Genomic DNA, 24609 nt, shown 5'->3' with positions numbered 1-24609 from the left:
TCCTGCGCAGTAAAAGGAGAGCTATTTATGTCTAGTTTAGTTGGCTATAATAATATGGGGGGAAATAAACCCAATCTAATGTGTGTGATGGAAAACATTTGGTTAGTCATTTGGCTTTGGAAATGAGAGGCTTATTTCTGAAGACGCTGATGATTTAAAGGCTGCAGCTCGAATGCTGCAAATGAGACCCTTTAATATCATGGCCATAATTAATTGCGCAAATTTGTTTCTATTAAATAAAACTAACACATACTGAGAAAACTCTATTAGCCTTAATTAAGCTTGATATCCTAATTTAGGGGGAAATGTGTGGTTGAAAACAAGCAGGTTTTTGGTTAGATTTTTTTCTCTGTCTTTCTCTGATAGTGGAGGAAAAAGCCTACCAGCTTTTCTGCCTTTGGGCTGCTTTTCCTCTCCTTTGAGAGTTGGAAATGAGAAATGGAAATGGAAATACCAGGAGGTGCTAAATTAGCTGCCTGATCTGCACTTATTGCCGCATATACAGGCCCCTATTACTTTGCCAATCTGTGCACCTCTTTTTAGCATTCCGGGCATGCAGAAAGCTTCGAGATAGCAGATTTATCAAATGGGGAAAATGAATGCATGATGATCAGTTAAATTGAAAATCAGCGTCTGCATGACAGCCCGACCTGACACCTCCGTAATTAGAAAGAAAAATGATGGCGTCCGATGCATAATAGAGCAAAAACAATTTACACTCTCCCACATAATGATCCAGGCGTTCAAATTGAAAATTTCTCCGGGTATAAATTGAATTCATAAAGTATGATTCATGGACGACACATCTCCTGGAGGCTGCCTGGGCATATCGATTGATAGTTTGTCTTGAATCGTGCAGCGTGCAGCTCTCAAGGCAAGAAAAAGCTTAACTACTTAAGCAAATCGCTAATTTCACCTTAAGGCCACCAATGTGCAGCCAGCGATACTCCTATTCAGTGCGCTAATGAATTATGGATGAACTGGGCATACGTCCCAAATAGCCTAAAAGAGTAGCATTGGAAAAATACACACCGAATAAATCTTATAGGGGTTATTTCAAATCGGCCCCATGTTATCCCACAATTTAGTTTAGTTTTTTTTTTTTTACAGAATTAAAAATGGATTTATCAATTTCCAGCTTGAATTGTGTCACAATATTCCTAAATTAATAGTGGAATTATAATAAGATAATATTGCAAAAGTTCAGCTAATATGAGATTTTTAAAAAATATTCTTGTAAACTCAACTGACTGGAATATTATGGAAAAGTTAAAGTGGTGCCATGGAGGATGAAATAAATAAATTAATACACATTTTAAAAACAGCATAAAGCAGCCCCATGTTATCCCACAATTTAGTTTAGTTTCTATGTTTTTTTTACAGAATTAAAAATGGATTTATCAATTTCCAGCTTGAATTGTGTCACAATATTCCTAATTAATAGCGGAATTATAATAAAATGTAAAATAATATTGCAAAAGTTCAGTTAATATGAGATTTTTAAAAAATCATGTAAACCCACTGACTGGAATATTATTTAGTTTAGTTTCTATGTTTTTTTACAGAATTAAAAAGAGCTATGGATTTACCAATTTCCAGCTTGAATTATGTCACAATATTCCTAGTTAATAGTGGAATTATATTAAGATAACATTGCAAAAAAGTTCAGTTAATATGAGATTTTAAAAAAGATGCATGTAAACTCAACTGACTGGAATATTATGGAAAAGTTAGAGTGGTGCCATGGATGGAGGATGAAATAAATAAATAAATGAATAGACATTTTAAAAGCAGTATAAAGCAGCATGCAGACAGAGGATCCACCTCTAACCCTCAGCAGCCTCTGCAGGCCTAATCTCCTGCATGTTTTCTGTGTGTGTGCCATGTTGGCTGTGTCTGCCCCTGCACCCCCCACCACCACCAACCTAATAAGACATTGCTTCCTAGAGCAAACAGCTGCATGGGTTTGAAAATTTATGTAAATATTTTGAAAGGGACACTGGCTCAGAAATTCATTTGCGCCGGCTCAGACGTAAAGCTCACCCCTCTCTGATTATTTTCAATTTATTTGCAAATCAAGACCCAAAGAGAACACTAAAGGGCTTGTGGATTTTTAACAAGGACGCTATAGCTTTTTTTTTATTTTAAGATTTGTTTTATGTTATTACACTGCACACACAGCAGCCTTGACATTTTTTTCCTTTTGGGTCGACGTGATATTGTGGTCAACACAGCTAATATTGCAAAAAGGGAGCAGATGTCCCAGATCCCTGCATGGCTTTCCCCTAGGGACCACCAACCCTATTAGAACAAATGTGTTCTGCTATTGTAAATAGGCACGTTTTGCCTCAGCCCGTCCTATTACAGCCGACGCATGATCAATAGGCTGATAACACAGAAACATCAATGTAAAGCGACAGAACAATGAGGGATATCATCGAACATCTATCTTAATATAGCCCTGCTACAAGGGGGCCCCTGACAAAGTGGAGAGAGAGAGGAGAGAGAGATGGGGGGATGAAGAAGGAAGGAAGAAAAAAAAAAAAAAAAAGCTCATGAAAATGCCTCCCCACGAATCCCCATCTCCTATCCAATATGCACAAACACACACACTCCCAGCTGCCGGGGCTATTATTTTCCTATTTCAATTTGACACCCAGGCCTTTTCATGCTAATTCTATTATTCTTGGAAGTTTATGTGATTTCATATCACTAGAAATCGGTAATGTATTATAACCCCCTTTGAGCTAAAATAAACTGAATCCCCCTTGCAGTAGCCACCGGGAAAATAATTACTTTCATATCAAAACTCTGCAGGAGTCGAGCGGGTCCTTTTTCGCCTCAGGCTCGTAACCTCATTTCAGTGGGGGCTTATAGATGAATAAATTTGTTAAGGCAATATACAAAGTACAACATGAGATTTCTTAAGAAAAGCCCTTCCTTCCTACTGTAGGCTACTGTATAGTCCATGTGCTGCTATTTAAGGTCTCACACGGTTTCGAGGTGCTTGTATACAATAGATTTATTTAAGAAAAAACCTTACATATATAAATAGTATAATACCTTTTTTTTTTACAGCTCTTGAGGATCTTTGTTGGTCTTTTTTTTTTTGACAAGTTATCACACATTAAAGAATATCTAGAGACTTCCTGACTCACACACACACATACATACACACTCGCAGAGAGGGAGAGAGAGAGAGAGAGAAGAAGAAGAGAGAGAGAGATAGAGAACACACCATTGTCAAAATATCAGCAAAAGTGGGTAAAACCTATGATGCAAAGATGTCTGGTTAAGCTTTGGCCTATAATGAAAAGGTGTCGTTTAGAGGCTATATCACTATTTTTTTTTTTTTTCACCCCCAATGATTTTATTCCATGTCGACATCTTCTTTTTTAGAGTCTGTTGTCTTTGTTTGTGCTGGACTGTCACTGAGGACACACTCAGGGTGCTGCTCCTTGATCTCTAAATGCTCTTTTTTTCTGTCTGCATCGACTGCAGGCTTATTATTAATGAGTTGTGGACTGTGTTCGTGCATGGCGAAAGTCGTCGAATCGCTGCAAATAACAGAGGTCTGAGTTTTGCCAGTGGGAAAGGCAGTGGTGTGTGGTGAAAGCGTCTTGTCCTCTGACCCCACCTGTCCTTTATTTAGAGGTGCGTCTGCAGAGTCCGGCGAGCAGCAGCAGCGGACAGTGGTATGGTTTCTCTCTGACGCTGGTGCGTCACTGTCACAGCTCGCTACTGGTGTTGTTGTTGTTGTTGTCGTTTTCAGAGCAGTTTGAGGAACAATGAATCCAAGTGGCTGTGTGATGGGATAGAGCAGGAAGTGTCCTTTACCAATTAAAGGCCGTGAGGACTGTAAGGCCGCCGGGTTGCGTCTCGGTCTGGAGTCAGAAAGGAGGCTTTCGACGCTAAAAGGGTTCAGTTTCTGCACGCTGGACGCACTACTGCTGCTGCTGCTGCTGTTGTTGTTGTTGTTGATGTTGCTGCTGGAGCATAACAGGCTTGAGTCCAGCTCGGATCCAGCACCAGCAGCATCCCGGTCCAAGTGTCTTTGGTTCTGGTGGGTCTGGTGGAGAGGTGTTTGGTCGCAGCTCGATTGGTTGTCATAAGGCGGACCAGTGTGGTCACTGTCGGTCACGTGCGACAAGCCGCTGTCGCTGTCTGATCCCGGGGTGTGAAATAAATCCCCGGCAGCGAGCCTGTTCTGGGACTTGAGCAAGCGTCGCTCCTGCTTCCGTTTCTTCTTCTCCATCCGGTCCAGCTCTCTGCGGGCGATCTCCTCCGGGTCCATGGGCTCCCCGCTGCAGGTGGTCGGGTGGGCGTTGTGAGCAGGTCGACCTGGACCTTTCTTTGTGTTCTCCTTTTTCCTCCATTTGGCTCTGCGGTTCTGAAACCATACCTGCAGAGAAAACACGTGTACAATGTTCTGTCACTGCACAAGGGGACATTATTTAGATAGAAAAAGGGGTCAGTGTTTTAACAATATGGGAATTAAACAAATAGTGAAGTTACACCTGGTTGTTTTATATGCAGGCCTTTAATTATAATGCTCATTATAACAGTCTTTTACTCATGGATTTTATCTTGGTCTCTGTCTGTGGATATGTGTGAGATTTTGTTGTCTGCTCTGTTGACCTGTTTTTATTCTGCCTTTATGTCTGTAAAGCACTTTGATCAGCTCATGTTGTTTTAAATGTGCTATATAAATAAATTTGACTTGACTAATTAGGCCTTTGATTTAATTTTTTTTTTTTAAATATCTGTGAAGAGAAGGTTAAACAAATTGGGATGAAGCTTAACAAACTTTATTTAAAGTATAGGTCAGATTTACAGGTCTTAATTATTGTTTATATATATAAATTCTGCAATTAAACTTTTCAAATTGATATTTTCATCAACAAATATATTCTTCTAAAATAAAAATAAATCATGTCGGTATATTCACTCGTGCAATTAAACTAATTGAGGTCAGTATATACACTGAATATTTTGTTTTTAAATTTTTGTTAAACAAAGATTATCAATATATTTGATAAATATATTAAAAAATAATGTTGTTAATAAAAAAGACAAAATATCAGCCGGCAGTAAAGGCTTCATTATTTTTCAAAATAAAAGCTGTAATTAAAATTGATTTATTGGACTAACATAAGCCATGAAAGGTCAAACAGCACACATCCATCTAGTGGTGTCCCTTTAATTATTTTAAAAAAAAATTATTACAAGGTGTATGCTATGACCCAAAATTAACCTTAATCTGAAGATTATTTTTTTCAGCAGTTTGGACCATGAAATTGAAACACTGAGCCTTTGTCATGAATTAATTAATAAAACAAAGGAATAAAAGACACAAGCTTTAAAATGATATATGACGGAATAAAAATAAATATTTACCTGAACTCTTGATTCTATCAAGTCCAATCGAAGAGCCAGAGCCTCCCTCATGAACACGTCTGGATAGTGGCTCTCATTAAAAGCCTTTTCTAATTCCTCCAGCTGCCAACCAGTGAAATTTGTGCGAGTTCTCCGTCTCTTGCAACCAGGACTATCTTTGTCTGGGTCCCCCGAGTCTGACAGCAAGAATGAGAAGAAACGTAAACAAACAATATAATCCTATAATATATATATATTTTTTAATTACTACATTTCAACACAATTCTAACAAGACTGCTTTCATGCATCTACAAGAAAATTCTGCAAACTTTACAGCTGATGATAGATAGATAGAAAGCTTTATTGTCATCGTATTAAATACAACGAGATTCACAGTTGCCACTTCTGGTCAGTGCTTTAAAACAAATACTTAACGAGACTAAACGAGGCAGATAAAACATATATAACAGTTAAAAACACACACACACACAGTTATAATAAGACAAATGAAATAGGTAAAGTAGATGTAATAAATAAATATAAACAGAAGTGTTACACTAGAAGTATAAAATATAAAAATAGATGTAATGTAAACAGAGGTAATTGCACTTGTAAAATAGGTAGAGTAGATGTAATAAATAAAATGTAAACAAAGAAGGTGATTGCATTTGTGTATAATAAACACATGCAGATCAAAAAATCTGTCGCCTTTTTTTCTGAATGAAGAGGGAAAACCCTTCAGATGTTAACCACATGCATTTCCATGCTCTAGTATTTCCTGACTGACATGGAACATTGTTTTTTGCTTTGCATCTTCAGCTTTTCGGAAATGGAAAATGAAGTGGGAGGATGTGTGTGTGTGTGGCTCAGCTTGTATACACCACCAAGAGGAGAACTTGTATCTCAATATCCCTGTCTTTGTGTATGTTTCTGTCTCAGTGCAAGCAGCCGACCTATAGAGTCGAATATTTTTTTTTAAATTACCACATTTCAACACATTCCTAACAAGACTGCTTTCATGCATTTACAAGAAAATTCTGCAAACTTTACAGCTGGAGAAGGTGATTGCATTTGTGTATAATAAACACATGCAGATCAAAAAATCTGTTTTTCTGAATGAAGAGGAAAAACCCTTCAGATGTTAACACACATGCTTGTCCATGCTCTAGTATTGTTCTAGTGCTGTTCATAATAAAACAGCAATGACTGAAAACCAAATTTCAAAATAAATTTGATAATATTCTCTATTTTTGATTATCAATAAATCCCCCAAATCCCAATAAATCCAGAACATTAATACCAGATAGGTACAAGGAACATTGTTTTTTGGGTGCATCTTCAGCTTTTTGGAGATGGGAATGAAGTGGGAGGATGTGTGTGTGATGCTCGGCTTGTACACCACCAAGAGGAGAACTTGCATTGCAATATCCTGTCTTTGTGTCTGTTTTTGTCTCTGTGCATGCAGCTGACCTATAGAGAAGAGCTTGTTGTGTGTATATAATGATATAATGTGTCTTACCTGACAGTTTGTACTGCTGATTATCTCCATTCATCCCGCAGCCCGAAGACAAGAGGTTGTTGGAGCTGCCCACTGAAGCCGTGCAGGAACCATTGAGTAATCCGTCTATTGAGAAGGGAACAACCGCGGACGCAGATTGAAGTTGATGCCCGGCTAATTCGTAAACGTGATGGTGGCTCAGATGGTACGGGAAGCCCACCATCCCGCCGAGAGAGCCTCCGAACTGGGCGTGAGGTGCATCCAGTATCCTGCTGTCCATCATCCCGCCAGGCAAAAAAAGAGGGAAAAAACGACGTCTGGATGGGGAATTTTTAAAAAGCATGCAGTGAGTGTGGCCAACGAGTAGGGGACATGATGTGAAGGGAGGGATGAGCTGTACTTTATCCACATGAACCCTCCCAATAATTAGCCCATCAGGCTCTGGGAATAAGAGACCCAATGAGAGGCGGTAATGGGCTGTGACGTCAGAGGCGCGCTCTTCTGCAAACGCTCCCCCTGTATCGATTGCTAATTAAAGCTGACATCCACCTCAATAAACAATATCAGAGCTGTCACAACAAGACAGGAGGGCTTTGATAAGAACTACATCGCAACTAACACGGGGGACCCACCACCACCACCGGGAGGAAGAAGGCTCAGAGCATCCCGGGTAGGAGGCGCTACAGGCGGATAGGTTGGGCCAAGAGGAGCCCGGAGCTTTTTGACGCGCGGTGGAGGTGGAGGCGCTGCAAATAGATGAATATTATGACCAGAGTACACACACGCAAAAAAATATAATGTTTTAACAAAGTTAAAGCTGTTTGTTCGCATTATTTTGTATCTTTTTTTTTTTTTTTGTAAATCTTTCTTGGGAAGTATAGCAGAAAAAGTGATTAAAAATGAGGAAAAATATATAATATTTTAACAGAGTTAAAGCCGTTTATTAGCATTATTTTATATCTTTTTTTTTGTATAGGCAAATCTTTTGGAGAGGTAGCAGAAAAAGTGATTAAAATGAGGAAAACTACAATAATAACTCATAATATAGACCAGAGTACACACACAAAAATATCATATTTTAACAAAGTTAAAGCCATAGCTGTTTATTAGCATTATTTTGAATCTTTTTTTTTGTATGGGTAAATCTGAGGAAAATGAGGAAAACTACAATAATAACTCATAATATAATGTATTCAAATATTAATTTCTCCTGTAATTGAACTGTGGCCCCTGAGTTAAGATAACCCCCCCTCTCCCCCATGTTATTTATGGATCATCATTTAAATACATTAAACCTTTACAATCAAGTCCACGTGGTAAAACAAAACAGGGTGATTGTTGAAATATGGGTGTGTTTAAAAGGCACAAAGCGAAAGTGAAACTATAATATTTTACTGTTACAAGGCGAAAGCTTCAGTTACTACCAACAAAATATATGACCAAATAAAGGAACTACTAAAAGAATATAATAACAAAACAGCAACTAAATACTCCTATATATGCATCATCTACAACATTTCCTGTCAGGAAACTAAATTGCAAAGCTCCTCCACTTGTGTGCAACCCCCCTGCACTCAGTATGTGACCAGCCTAAATCCTATATCTGCTCATTAGGTTTTTTCAAATAATTAATTCGACTTTATTTATCCCAAGTCTGGCGCTGTCATAATGTTAATCAGAGTTGAAATTTCGCACCCCACTCATTCCCTGACCCCTTGGCACCCGGATTGGCATGTTGTAATAACCTGAATCTCTCAACAGAAGCTGCGATAATTGTTACCCTATTAGCATGCAAATTGTTTAATTAATATTATTATGAGGAAGTATATAATCCGCTCGTCACTTGACCCCCAAGCCCAAATAACAACCCCTCTGTATTGCAGTGTGTGTAGCCTTACATTTTAATGAACTCCTCAGAAATGATCTCGCCTATTTATCCATCTTGCCTTTCGTCTTCTGAAGCTCTTTTGTATTTTAACTTTAATTTTAACGCACACGGACAAGATCTTATGAATAATTCCTTCCCCATTCATTTCTTTCTTTCTTTTTTTTTGAACATCTAAAAATTCAATAATTGCTTTTCGTTCATTTCCAAGCATATATATGTGCTGTCCCCCAACACACACATACACACGCAGAGAGAGGGGCTCAATGAAAGGCAGCCCTTGACACAGTCTCCAGAGACATTGCATTTAAATCCGTTTTTCTACAACCGGGTGACATTGTCAGATTCTAGCTTTAATTAACCCGATAATAAGGCGAACAAGGCCAGCATTCAGCCGCACTGTTGCTCTGCCTTGTTACCTTTTTTATAACTGGCCCTTTTGGCAGCTGTTCACATGGAAAAATAATAATAAATATGTGGTTTTTTTTTTTTTATCCCCCCTCATTGAGAGTTTTGAGTCGTCTGTTTTCAGCTGGACACATCGTCTTTATTGCATTTATGTATTGTTGATGTGAATCAATAAGAGCACAGGAGGCCTATAGACTAATTGATTCAACTTTCCATCCAAAGAGATGAATTCCAGGAGGGCTGAGAGAGATCATGACAGATAGCATATATACCTCAGCACTGATCAGGGGTTTCACTTAAATATATTATTTTATTTTACAAGGAAAATGGGTGAGCATAGGCTAAAATGTGCATTTATGTGGATTTCTAAAGAATATTGTGGAGAATTTGCCCTTTCTAAGAACAATTGGTAGTACTTACTTTTTAAGATGTCTACCCCAACTGCCCCACAATCCCAATGTTTAGGTTAGATGATTTGACTTCAATTGTTTGCCACCATTTTTGCATTTATAGTCAGTGTTTTTAAATATTGTGTTTTATTTTAGAATAGTCAGAATCAGAATTAGAATCGTGTTTATTGCCAGGTGTAAGAGGTATACACTAGGAATTTGCTTTGGTTTTATTGTGATAATAGTCATAATGTATTTGCCAAACAGTGCTTTTTCAACTACTGAAATACTGTAGCTTCATATTCGTGTTGATTTGTTATCAACATCATTGATTATGCAATGCAATCCTCGTACTTTTGGATATTAATATCCACTATTTATGGGATTTACAGAGAATATTGTAGACAACTTGCCCTTTCTCAAACAACAAAACACTGCTTTTTTCCTGCTATTTGATATTTCACTGCATGTGTCACCTCTATGCCTATAACCCCTTCACCTTAAGCACCTTTTATAAGATAAAACAGCATTGCTGCCATTAGAGATTACACTTTCTCAAGAGTGACTGGAAGATAGTATGACCAGTAACACACCCTGAAGCCTGGAGAGTGTATTATATCTATGATGAGATGATGCTTTTAGCCACTTTACACTCGGAGCCAGACGCACGTTATTGTTTTCTGCTATTGTTGCTTCATGCCAGATGTTTATTTTATCATTTAGGAGTGTTAAATGTTGTTAGAATCACTTAAGGGTTGCTCTTAAATCCACTACTGATGAATGAGGTGAAGAAAAACAGCAGTGGCACTGACGGAGTGCATGGGAAAGTCACACACCAACTCTCCATACTCACTCATTCACTTACTTAGACTCGAATCAAGAGTTCAAAAGTCCAAATGTACAGCCTATAATTCACACACGTTTTCTTTGCACCCCTCAAAGTGTCTTTTTGAGGCTAAACAAATAGAAGTCAACCACCTCTTGTTGCACTTTATCTTTTCCTCCCTAAATACGACTCTTTACTGACAACTTTACATGTTGTTTGAGTCTCCTAAGAGGATTTTGGAGCTCACCTGACTCTAGATAACCAGATAAGTGAAACTCATAGGCGTGCCAACTTAATATAGGTGTTCTAATGATAGCCTACACCCCAACCCCCCCCCCCTTCCAAAAACAGACACAGGTCTTATCAAGACGCCCATCCAACAATGATGCTTACTTTAGCAGCACAGAATCAAATTCATTTTTAATTAGGCAGGCAAATTAATAGGCAGCAGTTTAGGAGTTTAATTACTCAATTAACTTCACGCACGTTAATTTTTAACTATCTAAATTAGGTTGCACATTATTCGATTTGATGATAATTATAGAATTAAATCTAAATTAATTGTTTTGGATGATTTGGATGAACTAGATGCAATTCCAATTAAACAGTAAGGGAGGAAAAAAAGAAGAAGCTGGATGCCATTTTAAGCTCGCAAATCCTTTGATTCGATTTTAAGCAAGAAACTCTGCCTGGAAATTTTTCCTCTGATCCTACAAATTCTCTCTCCCTCTAATCCCACAATTAAAAGTTTCCTCCCATCTAATTATCTGTAATTGTGCCGCTGTCAAAGTAGAATGGAGAAGTGAAAGCGATTGATTTGGACTTTTAATTCAGTTCATTTCTGATAGAAGAGAAAGTAATTCCCTTCAAATTACCTCATTCAATCCTGACACCCTAATGCCCTTCAAAATCTTTTTTTACTCCCCAGCATTTATATATTAAAAATGAAGCTAGAATGACTAGTGCCTCCTAATAATAATAACCAAACTTCCATTAGAATAATAATTTCATTTCAATTAAAACTGACTTATCACCTTTGCTAAAACGTGCTTAATATGCCGAAAATTATCAATGCTTGAAGGAGCCCAAACTGGGGAGTCTAATTGTAATCAGCAAATCAGAGGTGCTTGTCGCTGCCGTGCCTTTGCAGAGAGGCAGTCTCGGAAATAGAACTAATTTACTCAACTCCCCCGGGAAATCCGCTCAACAGATTAACATTTTCAAAATATAGTAATGATATAATTTGAGAAATGGTGACGCCAATTTGTGAGGAGCCTTTGTGCAGGATAATTTGCATTTTTTTCCTCCTTCGCCACCGCCTGCATTTTGCCCCTGTTAATTACAGCTCTGCAGATGAAGGGTGTGCTGTTTGACTCAGTGCTTATTATTCAACTTCAATATAATAATTCAACTCTACAGGAATATAAAAAAGTGTAGCCTATCCCAATTTTAAGCCATCCTCCATATAATCCCAAATGGTTTTGGATGGGTGAAAATGTGTGCATATAGGTATATAGTCTGCCTGTCACTGTGGGTGTCTGTTATTATTACAACTCATATAGCTGCTGTGCATGACTCTGTGTGTGTGTTTATAACAAAAAACACTTGCAAATGATGGGTTTGTTTGATTTTAAGCACCGTGGACAGCATCAAACACCCAAAAACTTACAGTCTCCTGAGAGAGATGTGTAATAAACAAACTTCCCTACATCTACACAATGCATTATGCAGGTGTATTAAACTGTGATGCGTCTGCACTGAGCAAATGCGTTCACAAGACTTACATCGCTAAACTTTGGCGACTAATCCAAGTACAAAAACTGAGGATAAAGTTGAGGCCAGGCCTGAGAAATGAAGCTATTTATTATTATCCTCAAACTAGTTGCTGCAAGGGCTTGTGTAGTTTATTCTGACTGCAGCCAAATTGGAAGTGATGGCAGGATAGCTAGCAGTCCCTCGCCGTTTCCTCACATTACAAAGAGATCTGGTAGAAACTGAGCGGTGACTGTACTCTGCAGCCCGGCCATCTGCTGCTGCACAGAAAATACCAAACACCCCAGAGATATTTACTGTAGAAATACACTGCAGCAAAAACAAGACAACATGTTCTGACACAAAAAGACAGATTGAAGCTTAATGTGAACTTTTGAGACGCGTGCTGAACAAACTTACGAGGCTTATCTTTTACCACTGCTATTGCTGTGCTTTCCCACAGAAGATATGTTGCAGAAAGATGTACATTTTGGACATGGTTGTTGTCAGATCATGTGGTCCACAACATACAGCCACTTTATGGTTACATTCTGCAGGAACACAACTACTCTGATTCATCCGGCATTTTGTTAGGAATCAGTCACTCACACCTTATACATATGGCCGCACTAGTGTACCTACAGACCTTTGGGCCTCCTTGACCTCCTCATCCAACCAGAATCTCAAAAGACCTGCTTCAGTGTGCATAAAAAGACCTGTTGTGCCCTCTAGTGGCTGTTTGCTTTCCATTGTTTATTCTATATGGTGTGCCACAAACATGAGTGTTGACCTACACATATAGACACAAAATATAACAAACAAATGTCTCGAGAGGTTTACATCAGGACCAATAATATGTGGCAAGGTGAGGACAAGCGACACGTTTTTGTGTCTGAAACATCCAGTTTGTCAAAGTGTTTTTTAACAAGAGCTGACCTCTGACCTCTAGATTTCCCCACAGCAATCAATGAAGTGTTATTAGGGCAGTATTTTTTCACTAAACAAGATAGTCAAGATGCATTGTCTAAAAACAAGTCCTTATATCTCACTGAATGTTACTTGTTTGGGGTGTTATATTAAGTGTTAGGAGAGATATTTTGACTGCTGATTAGACAGATATACTTGGTAAGATTATGGTCTGCATTGAAGGTTATTCATTTTTAAATATTTCCTTCCTTGTTTGAGTGACTGGAAACATATTTTAAACGTGTTTTTATCAACAAATTCCTTTCTCAGGTAAAGAACACAAGTTGATGAACAGTTGAAAATGAGCCTTTTGGTTAACACATTTACAGTGATGCTGTTCAATGTGCTTTAATGTACTCTCGACATTATTCAACTGCACTGCTGAGAGATTCCGTAATCCTTTAATATGACTGATAATCTGTAATTGCACATTTAACAGCAACTGCAGAAGAGGTGCGGGTCTGCAGCGTGTGTGGAAGGCCAGGTGTTTTCAGAGCGGTGCCATCTGGACTCGGCGTTAGCAGCTTAGGAGGCAGGTGTTGCGGAACAGGAAAGAAATGTATGCTCTCTGTAACTGCCTCTGTCTGCTGCTGCTGATGCACTCTTACATTAGCCTATATATGTTCTATTAATGTCATTTAAATCAGTTACTTTATTGATCCCTTTGTGATAATTTGGCTCCTGAGGATCTGAAATATGCATGAGAGTAATGGCAACACTGAAACAATCATGACTATGCTCCTTAAATATTCATCCTATATACTAACATATTTGAATTAATGCAATATTCATTCAATCTATAGAGACTTTTTATCAATTATTATGTACCGAAGAACATTTAAATACAATAAATAGACTGTCGTTGAAAAGAGAACTTCCATCTCAGACAAGATTTCCACCATGTGGTGACAATATACAGACAAAAACACACTGTGTCTCTATTCATGGTTCCTCCTCAGCTCAGTGGCTTGTAGAGGAATCCTGCTGCCATCAACTGGTAAAACTTGCAAAGACACCACTCAGCCTGGATGCATTAAACCTAGAAGTCCTCTGCTCTGATAAATTCACACTTTAAGCCATCAGTTTGCAAGAGATTTAACCTGCACGCCATCTAAAACAATGTTGGGGTAGATTTCACTCCATTACACTCACTCATCTGACAGAGCAGCCCAAACTCAAACTCAAAAAGATCCGTTCTCTGTAAATTGTCAAAAGATTGGATGATTGGACTTGACTTTAAAAAAAAATCGATGTCAAAATGTGATACTGGAATTATAAGGCTCTATCTCACTTTTTAATAACGCTGAGTTACACACATTTTCATGAATGCTGAATATGACTTTAGGCTTTTTTCAAAGACTCTTTTTGGGGTTTAATATTTAAAAAGATAGAAAAGCACATTATTATTTTTTTTTTATCTGGCTCGCCAAATCTTCAATGATCAGTTTATCAGAGCTGCTGTCGGCCCGCTGGAGAGAACCTTATATTATGACTCCTATTAAGTCTAAATCAACCCTCAACTGGTGTGCATATTTCAGATATTATATTATTGATGCCCTGAGGGGATATTCACTCGTTACAGCGGTACAAGAAAAAGTCTGAAGAGGAAACAGATATAACTATTTACAAAATTGAATACAGCAAAATAAGAAAATGACAGCCATAGACATTATATTCATTAAAAAGTACAGAGTCAAGTATTGAAACTCTGCAGACCTCATTGAGGGGTAGAATTCATTAAGAGTCATACTGTAATAGTTTTCAAACTTTTTCCTCAGGGAACCCTTTTTTTATCAATGAGTAATCTGAAGACCCCTGATTAAGTGACATATTTTATGGATATTTCACATTATATTCAATACATAACAAGAACGGTACAGAACAACTGATAAATTGTACAATTTACCCAAGTAGTGAACGCAATAACTGCAGGAATTTTGTGTAAAACGAGCAATTTGGATGAATTTTGAGCAGATTATTTCTCGTGAATATTGCATCTGAGATGAATTTCCCTGTTATTTTTAAGAACTTTTAATATAGATCCCTGTATGATGTATTTCTGTAGAAATTTTAACAATCATACACACTTAATAGGTTTCTTTTTTTTTGACAAATTCAATGTTTTCTTCTCCCTGATGCTTGGCCATTGCTCTACTAGCTCTTTGGTTGTTTTAACTGCATACTTTTATTGTTTGGTTTGTATCTTAAATAATTATCCAAAGTTTAAAAATAAAATGTTCTTTTAGTTTTCTTCACAGAAATGAATGAAATGCTGAGATATAGGCTAACTGTTTATAGTTTTTAAAAAGTTGTCTTACACCCCTTAAAATCAAGAAGGCCTCTCGACCCCCCGTTAAACTTTGGCGACCCCTAGTGGCGGTCAGGAACCAGTGCTGTAGTACGTATCATAATATAAGTATAGTTATTGTTAAAGTTATATTGATATGAGTGAATACAAAATATTTGAAATATACAGTATTATGAATATATAGCAGAATATGTAAAACATTGCATACACGACAAAATATAAAATATAGTAGATTAATATGTTTTCTGTAATCCAGGAAATAAGGTGCAGTGATAACTCCCCCATATCTGCTACCTAATGTTGAACTGGGAACCACTCATGCAACTGTATCATGGGAGAGATTCTCGAAAGCTCTGGAGGTGTAAAATAGTTAGAAGATCTCACAAAGTTTAAAATCAAATCTGTTATGCCTGCAAGGCCAAAAAGAGTTCCCACGGCAGCTAACAATGTAGTTATGGAGCACTCCGGACATCTGGTATCTAAACCAGTGGTGTAAAGTAACTACATACATTAACTCAAGTACTGAACTTAAGTTTCATTATCACTTTCTGCTACTTTCTACTTCTACACCACTACATCTCAGAGGGAAACGTTGTACTTTTTACTGCACTACATGTATCTGACAGCTTTAGTTACTTTACAGATTCAGATTATCCATATAATATATAAACTGGAAAAAGAAAGTTCAGAAACTTGTGTTTGGTCAATTATTTCTCTGTTGTTACAATGCTAATGGTCATTGTATTTTACATCGTTGGAAAGCCTGTTTATTTACCTTCACAATGATGTCCAACTTGTAAGGATCATGCATTTGTGGGATGAGCAGCAAAGCTGATTATGTGGGTAGCGCCCAAGAAAAATTTGCCAAAACGCTCTGCCAATGGTAAACAGTGTATTCTCATAAGGCGACCAGGAAGCCTGCAATGTCTGCCCTTCACCGTCAGGCCCGTTTGCGCTGGTGTCGACAACACCGACAATGGAACCTGAACATGTGGGGGAATGTCATGTACAGTGATGAGTCCAGGTTCTGTCTGTGAAAGTTGGATGGCAGGGTCAAAGTATGGAGACGATGCGGAGAACGCTTTGCTGATTGTTGCACCGATGGAGTAACAGCTTTTGGTGGGGGCAGTGTCATGGTGTGGGGCGGTCCAATGATGTAAAATACAATGCCAATTAGCATTGATACAACAGAGAAATAATCCACCAAACACAAGTTTCAGAACTTTCTTTTTCCAGTATAATTAATCAACTAATAAATGATGATGTATTATTGTAGATTAAACTACTCAGCAGTATATAAAGTAATTGAAATGAGCTCCACCTTCAGCTACAACATAAAAGTGATGGACACATTAATGCATCAATAATTCTGATATAATAATATAATAGGCTATGTATTATTCTGCATAATGAGTACTTTTAATTTTGGTAGTATATTTTGATGATAATGCATTTACGTAAGTACGATTTTGAATGCAGGACTTTTACTTGTAACAGTGCATTTCTACACTGTGGTATTGCTATTTTTACTGAAGTAAAAGATGCGAGTACTTCTTTTAACTCTGATCTAAACTGGGCGTTATGGCTTAGGGAGGACATTTTCTGGAAGTCTAATACTTTCCTCAATCTATCACCTTTATGATGATGGACAGCTCATAACAAACAGATTAAAAACAACAATAAAACAAAGTCAAATTCTCGTGTCTCCCACAATGCAACACTCACACACAGAGTCCAGTGAGCAAATTTACTTCCGAAAACATATAAACCAGCAGGAGCCCACTGGCCTTCTATTAAAACAGCCAGCTCAGCAGTTAAACTACCGTCTTGCTGCCCACTTTAGGGAAACGCTCAGGTAAACATGTCTTCACACAAACACCACGTCTCCTGGCCCTCACCTACAGCGCTCATCCCGCTGCAGCACTCACTGACGTCATGAAGGGGTCTGGATTTTCCATCATATTTTTTTGGAAAACCCTAAAGTAGTATGAAATGTGTATTTGGGGAATCTCATAAGTTTCCAAATGGCTCCACTTCACCACCGCAGCTGTGCAGCAGAAATCCCAGCGTGGGTGGGCACCGAAAAAACAAGGTGTAAGAGCCATGTTGTATTATGTACAGTTTTTTTTTGCATTTGATTCTCATAGCAAAATTACATTGTGTTATTCATGTTTGATATGAATTAGAATTAAGGTAATTAGTCACGTTGTAGAATGGGCTTTGATCCATTTTGACCTGCTATTGGACAATTTGGATGTGTCCCTTTAAGTGTGATTAGTGTGAGTTAGGCTTCAATGGAGCAGAATGAGGAGCAACGATTTTTCTGACCACAGATTGTAGTCTGTATTTCAGTTATTTCCAGCGGAATTGGTCCAAGATTGCATATGGATATATTTTTGTTTATTTTTATTTTCGTGGAATGGTAAATGGTAAATGGACTTGCATTTATATAGCGCTTTTCTAGTCTTCCGACCACTCAAAGCTCTTTACACTACATGTCAGCATTCACCCATTCACACACACATTCATACACTTATGGCAGAGGCTTCTAAGGTGCCAACTTTGCCCATCAGGATCTAATGTAAATACTCATTCACACACCGATGACTATGCCTTCGGAAGCAATTTGGGGTTAAATGTCTTGCTCAAGGACACATCGACCTGACCAAGGAGAGTGAGTGGCTGCAGAAGGCAAGTGGAAGTTGGACATGGTAGTCTACGTGAGTCAGAAACGTTTGCATTCTGCTAGAAGTGGCTGGCGAGGATGGTTTATAGCAAGCTACCACTACATCAGTTGAGCCGTCCAACACCAAACATCTACTTAGTAGGTCCTGAAATGCATATGTTAACCAAAATAGGCCATTATACAACTATAGTTGCCTGATTGCACCACAGTGTAATCATACAAGCCTTAAACGTCATCATCAGAGGTAATGTTACAGGCAACTGACATGTATATATGCATACTGTATATATCACCTACGTCGTGTACATAAAGCAACCTGTTACATTAATCATTCAATATTTATTTCAGCATCTTCTTTCTTTCCTCTTGCTGCATTTCTATTTCCATATGTACAATGAGAGCAACATAACCCGAGTCAAATTCCTGTTATGTGTATATAGGTCTACTTACACCTGGCCAATCAAGCTGATTCTGATCCAACAAGACAAACATTAACAGCATGACATAGCCTGGCATGGCGGCCACATATACACACACACACACACACAGCTGGCAGCAGAAACATCAGCATAAAAATCCAATTGTACCCGAACCAAACTAGTGTATAGGGAGACCGGGGTTGGTTGGCACACAGCTATGTTCCAGTCCTTTGAAGGTCACAGAAACAAAAATGGAAAATCAAAATGTTTTCCTACTTGACCTGCACTCATCTACTAAAACATCTGGAAGGCACTAACTTTTTTGGTGAGGGTAACATTTCAGCTTTATATTATCGAAAGTTAAAAAAAAAGTGGTATATTTTATTAAATATTATAAAACTGTGTTAAATAGATATATTGGAAATATGTTACTTCTAGTTAATAGACAAAGGAATCAGCTACATTTTAATACAATATTTTAAAGTCTGTGATGAGTGATGATAGCTGGCTGACATAATTTCATCACAAAAGTCGCATCAAATGTGAGCGGGGCTGTTTGGCACTATTCAATGTAACTGTTAATGTATATTTTGTTGGAGTATTTTGAGAGATTAAAGACTATTTTGAAAGATGAAAAATAATGTTTATATCGTTTGTAGGGCTGTCAATTGATTAAAATATTTAATCCTGATTAATCGCAAATTAATCTTTGTCAACTGTTCATAAATGTACCTTAAAGGGAGATTTGTCAAGTATTTAATACTCTTATCGACATGGGAGTGGACAAATATGCTGCTTTATACAAATGTATGTATATATTTATTATTGGAAATCAATTAACAACAAAACAATGACAAATATTGTCCAGAAACCCTCACAGGTACTGCATTTAGCATAAAAAAATATGCTCAAATCATAACATGGCAAACTCAGCCCAACAGGCAACAACAGCTGTCAGTGTGTCAGTGTGCTGACTTGACTATGACTTGCCCCAAACTACATGTGATTATCATAAAGTGGGCATGTCTGTAAAGGGGAGACTCGTGGGTACCCATAGAACCATTTACATTCACATATCTTGAGGTCAGAGGTCAAGGGACCCCTTTGAAAATGGCCATGACAATTTTTCCTCGCCAACAATTAGTGCAAGTTTGGAGCGTTATTTAGCCTCCTTCGAGACAAGCTAGTTTTAGGTAGATTTCTTAGGTTTTTTTAGCTAATTTTCTTAGTTTTTTTAGTTTCAGATGACTTGCTAAAACCATTGCATTAACGCGTTATTATCGTATTAACTTTGACAGACCTAATCGTTTGTTAATTATTATTATTATTTTGAATGGTCAATGGCAAAATAAATTAGACACTCCTACTGATGAATTGCTTAAAATGTTTTTAAAAATGGGCAGCTATTCTATTAAATGTTCATGTTTTCTGGTTCTAGTTTGAATTAAATGTTCAAGTTGTTTCTATTGGTTGCTTCATTTTCTTTGCAACTACAGCATTTCAACATTGTGCAAACCAACCCTGTGATTTGGGCTGTTTGGCAAAAAATGCACAACACGACTTTAAATCACTAATCATCTCATTTTAGAAAACGTGTAAAACATTTCTATTTGCTGCTGGTAAGAATATTCGAACATAACTTATACCAGAGTAATATTGCAGAAAGTGAAAAGTCTGTTAACAAACCCTGGTCTCCCCTATACCCAACAAACAACGACACAGAAATAGGTAACTAGTCCAAATTGTAAATGAGCTTACTGTTGATGGTGACAGCAGGAGACGACGGGGTTGAACGTCTCTTTCAAAGGAGAGCAGGGACAAAGATGATGCCCTGATGACAGTTTTGATCCGACTTGTAGGTAGGATTACGAGGGGACACATTGTTATTACTTGGCAGTAGTTGAGGAGAAACTGGCACAAGAGTTGGTCTTTGGTGGAAATCATCTCTTCCTCCTGCTCCTCAAGCTTCTGTTCCTCAACGCATAGGTGTTTCGGTTTAACTTGTGACCGTGCTATCTGGTGACTTTCACCCGAGTGCATCCTAGTAACTATTATGTAACTGGTTAATGTGCACAGAGGAATGTTAATTTAAAATGTATGAAGTACAGTTCAAAGCTTTCTGTTCGTGTTCTCACTACGAGACACCTGTATCCACTGAGAGAGGAGGGGCTGCTCGCAATCTGCCATTTGCTAAACGCACTGCCACTCAATAAATCTGACCAATCAGGTAGAACTAAACAAAAGTAGGCCCACCTATAGCTACAGTCCTGCACCTCAGCAATGCTTCACCCAGCCATTGATTTACATCTGCAAAGGTGAATTCATTATTGAATTAATTAATGTAAGTCAAATCTTATTTTAAATTAAATGACTATTCAATGTGAATGTGACCTTTTTTTACTTGATGGTAAAGGATTTATTAAACAATATGTATTTAAAGGTCCCATATTATGCTCATTTTCAGGTTCATACTTATATTTTGTGTTTCTACTAGAACATGTTTACATGCTGTAATTTTTATTTTCCTCATACTGTCGGCCTGAATATGCCTGTATTCATGCTCTGTCTGAAACGCTCCGTTTTAGCGCATTTTGACGAAATTGCAACAGAATTGTGTTGCTAGGCAACAGCTTGGGTCCATGTTTACTTCCTGTCAGCTGATGACATTCACATACACTGCAACCAGGAAATAAACTGGGACACATTTAGAATGTTTACATTTAAAATTGTGTCAAGGGTCTAAATATTGTATATTCGTGACATCACGAATGGGCAAAATCCTGACAGCTTGTTTCAAATGCAGAGTTTCTTAATACTGGCTGTGTGTATTTCCCTGGGGATTGAGTGTTTGGATACTTTCACAGTATTTATATAGGACTTAAGCCTGCTTTATAATAAAAAAAACACGAAAATCTCACTTTTTTTAATAATATGGGACCTTTAAAATATACTTTTCAGGTTCAGGAGTATTTGTAACAGGGTTGTACCAAGCATAGCACGCAACAAATAAAAACATCTCATAAAAAGTATACCTTTGATGCCTGAGCTGGACGAATCAAATTATTTGATGGTTTATTAGCTGTTTTGTAACAGAAAATGATAAATTAAACGTGCACCTTTTCAAAAGTACTGATGCCTAAATTGTCCTCCAGTTCTGGAATGACCCACAAACATTTTGCCAATGAAGGCCTCACCAAAGGGAGATATTAATGAATATTCTACTTCAAAAAATATGTTACAAACACTGATATGTGCAAACCAAAAGATAGAAATGTGAGCCAAACCAATAATACTCTTCTTACTAAAAGACAAGTGTCACCTTAACTAAACCCTTTACACCTCTGTACGTAGATTTATTAGGCTACTTCTCATCATACACCCTAACATTATCCATTTGAAATACTGCCTTCCACAAATTTATATTTACATGAATAATTTTACATTTATGTATGTTAATGATAGTAATGTTATGCCTTTGATTCTCATTTTGCTTTTACTTATGCACTTTTACTTTTTATATATACATTTTTAATGAGCATTGCTGAAGGGAGCCCAATATTTTCATTGCCAATGACTGCTCGCTGTAATTGTTGTGCATCTGATGAATAAAGAAAATTGAGTATTTTGTCTGTAACCAAATAACTTGGGATTGTAGACTCCAACTGTGACCATTGCAGACAATGTAAATATGTTGTCATATTAAGAGGGTCTGTTCATTTTTTGTGATTGCTTCAGTTTGGTCACTTTATTTAGAAAGTATTCCTCGGTATGCCATGATGTGTGCATTGATGCTGCTTTGACTAATTTAATATGTTGCAGTTTCCAACTTCGACCACTGGAGGGCAGCAACACATTATTCTACATACATATCCTGTAGGAGCTTTCAAAATAATAATACAAAAAAAAGCTGTATTTTCCAGTCTGTGATGTAAATGTAACTTTACAACAAAATATAACGAAGACAGAGGAGGGAGGTAATGATAGAGGGTTGTTGGGGGCAAATTTGGCAAATCAGCCACACATTGTTGTTTGTGCTCATCAGAAAATCACAGTAACAAAAGCCGATTGTCCACCAGTGGTGGAAGAAGTACTCACTCAGACACTTTACTTAAGTAAAAATAGAAATCAGTCTAAAAATACTCCATAACAAGTAAAAGTCCCTAATTAAAAATGTTACTTAATTAATATATAAATACTGTTAAACTATCAAAACACTGAATCCATGGAGAAACACACACAGCCCGTGTTCAGAAATTGTGCGTTTGAAACAAGCTGTTAGGATCTATGTCCATTTGTGATGTCACAAATATACAATATTTAGATCATTTCACAGTTTTAAACATAAACATTCTAAATGTGTCCCAGTTTATTTCCTGTTGCAGTGGATGTGAATGACATCAGCTGACAGGAAGTAAACATGGACCCAAGCTGTTGCCTAGCAACGCAATTCCGTTGAAATGCGCTAAAACGGAGCGTTTCGGACAGAGCGTGAAGACAGGTATATTCAGACAGACAGGATGAGGAAAATAATGTGTTTTTTTAACATTAAAGTATGTAAACATGTTCTAGTAGAAACCCAAAATACAAACATGAACCTGAAAATGAGCACAATATGGGACCTTTAAGTAAAAGTACAGAAGTATTATCAGCAAAATGTAGCCCTACTTTATTTATCAAAAGTAAAATATGCAGGATGGATTCTTTCACAGTGTTATATTATTATAGAATATTATATTATTCTGTTTTTATCACTAACAAATACATATGTTGTAGTTCCTCAACTTGGAGACAATTTCCTACTTTGTATTCTATACTGGGTAGATTTGAAGTATAGTACTGCATCATATCATATAAGATTATCATTATGTAAAAAGAAACTACAAGTGTCAATTAAATGTAGTGGAGTAAAAAGTACAATAGTTGCCTCTGAGATGCAGTGGAGTAGAAGTAAGTACCATAAAAATGGAAATATTCAAGTAAAGTACAAGTATGTCAAAATTGTACTGTACAGTATACCTGCGTAAATGTGCTTAGTCACTTTCCACCTCTTACATGAATGTGTAGAGATGGAAAAAAAAGGTCTAGATCTTTCCAGACTTCACCTGTCATTTCTACTGATTTCTACTACTGACCGCACCTGAGGTGACTTAGTGTTTTCCTGACGTCACGATACGTCATTCTTGTGTTGTCATTATATTATTCTGTTTTTTTTATCACTAACAAATACATGAAAGAGCATTTTAATATTATAGTTCCTCAACTTGGAGACAATTTCCTACTTTGTATACTACTGGGTAGATTTGAAGTGTTGTACTGCATCATATCATATAAGATTATCATTATGTAAAAATAAACTATAAGTAAAAAATGGAAATACTCAGGTAAAGTACAAGTATGTCAAAATTGTACTTGTACAGTACTTGAGTAAATGTGCTTAATCACTTTCCACCTCTGAAATGAATGTGTAGAGATGGAAAAGGTCTAGATCTTTCCAGACTTCACATGTCATTTCTACCGACTTCTACTACTGACCACACCTGAGGTGACGTAGTGTTTTCCTGACGTTACGTTACGTCATTCTCGAGGGCGGAGCCTGCATGATATTCCTTTATTAGTCCTGCATTGTGGAAATTTGAAGTGTACAGCAGCAAAGGGGATAGTGCAAAAAACAAGATGCATCAGCTAACACAGTAAAAACGAGCTAAACAAAGTGTAACAAGATATGAACCATTTAAATAGAAGGAAGTATCAAAAATAGGAGCAGTATATACAGGATTGACAATAAACAGACTATTAACAAAATTGCACAAGTGGAAAATTATATTGCACAGTGAGAATGAATGAATGAATGAATGAATGAAATTCCACCTGAAAATATCAGGTTATTGTCAGTTTTTTGGTTTGTAAGTAAACAACAAGTATTTCAAAATTGTACTTGTACAATATACTTGAGTAAATGTGCTTAGTCACTTTCCACCTCTGACATGAATGTGTAGAGGGTCTAGATCTTTCCAGACTTCACCTGTCATTTCTACCAACTTCTACTACTGACCACACCTGAGGTGACGTAGTGTTTTCCTGACGTAACATTACGTC

At 37.3% G+C, this 24609-nt stretch overlaps 1 protein-coding gene across 2 annotated transcripts; it reads right to left on the bottom strand.

The window, feature by feature from the left end:
* Nucleotides 1-2996: 2996 nt before the first annotated feature.
* uncx (UNC homeobox) lies at nucleotides 2997-20347 on the bottom strand. 2 transcript variants are annotated; one of them, XM_074656049.1, is made up of 4 exons: nucleotides 20272-20347; nucleotides 6896-7000; nucleotides 5398-5573; nucleotides 2997-4402 (listed from the first exon to the last, which is right to left on the bottom strand). In XM_074656049.1, exons 2-4 carry the CDS (start codon nucleotides 6927-6929, stop codon nucleotides 3371-3373), a joined length of 1242 nt encoding a protein of 413 aa, XP_074512150.1. In that variant the 5' UTR covers nucleotides 6930-7000; nucleotides 20272-20347; the 3' UTR covers nucleotides 2997-3370. The 2 variants fall into 2 exon arrangements, with proteins under 2 accessions (XP_074512150.1, XP_074512149.1); XM_074656048.1 differs by lacking the exon at nucleotides 20272-20347 and having other exon boundaries at nucleotides 6896-7639.
* Nucleotides 20348-24609: the final 4262 nt, after the last annotated feature.

The sequence above is a fragment of the Sebastes fasciatus genome, chromosome 13, assembly GCF_043250625.1.
Source record: "Sebastes fasciatus isolate fSebFas1 chromosome 13, fSebFas1.pri, whole genome shotgun sequence".
NCBI classification, from domain to species: Eukaryota; Metazoa; Chordata; class Actinopteri; order Perciformes; family Sebastidae; genus Sebastes; species Sebastes fasciatus.
Note: the sequence above shows the minus strand (reverse complement) of the source record. Positions and strands in the feature narration are given on the sequence as shown.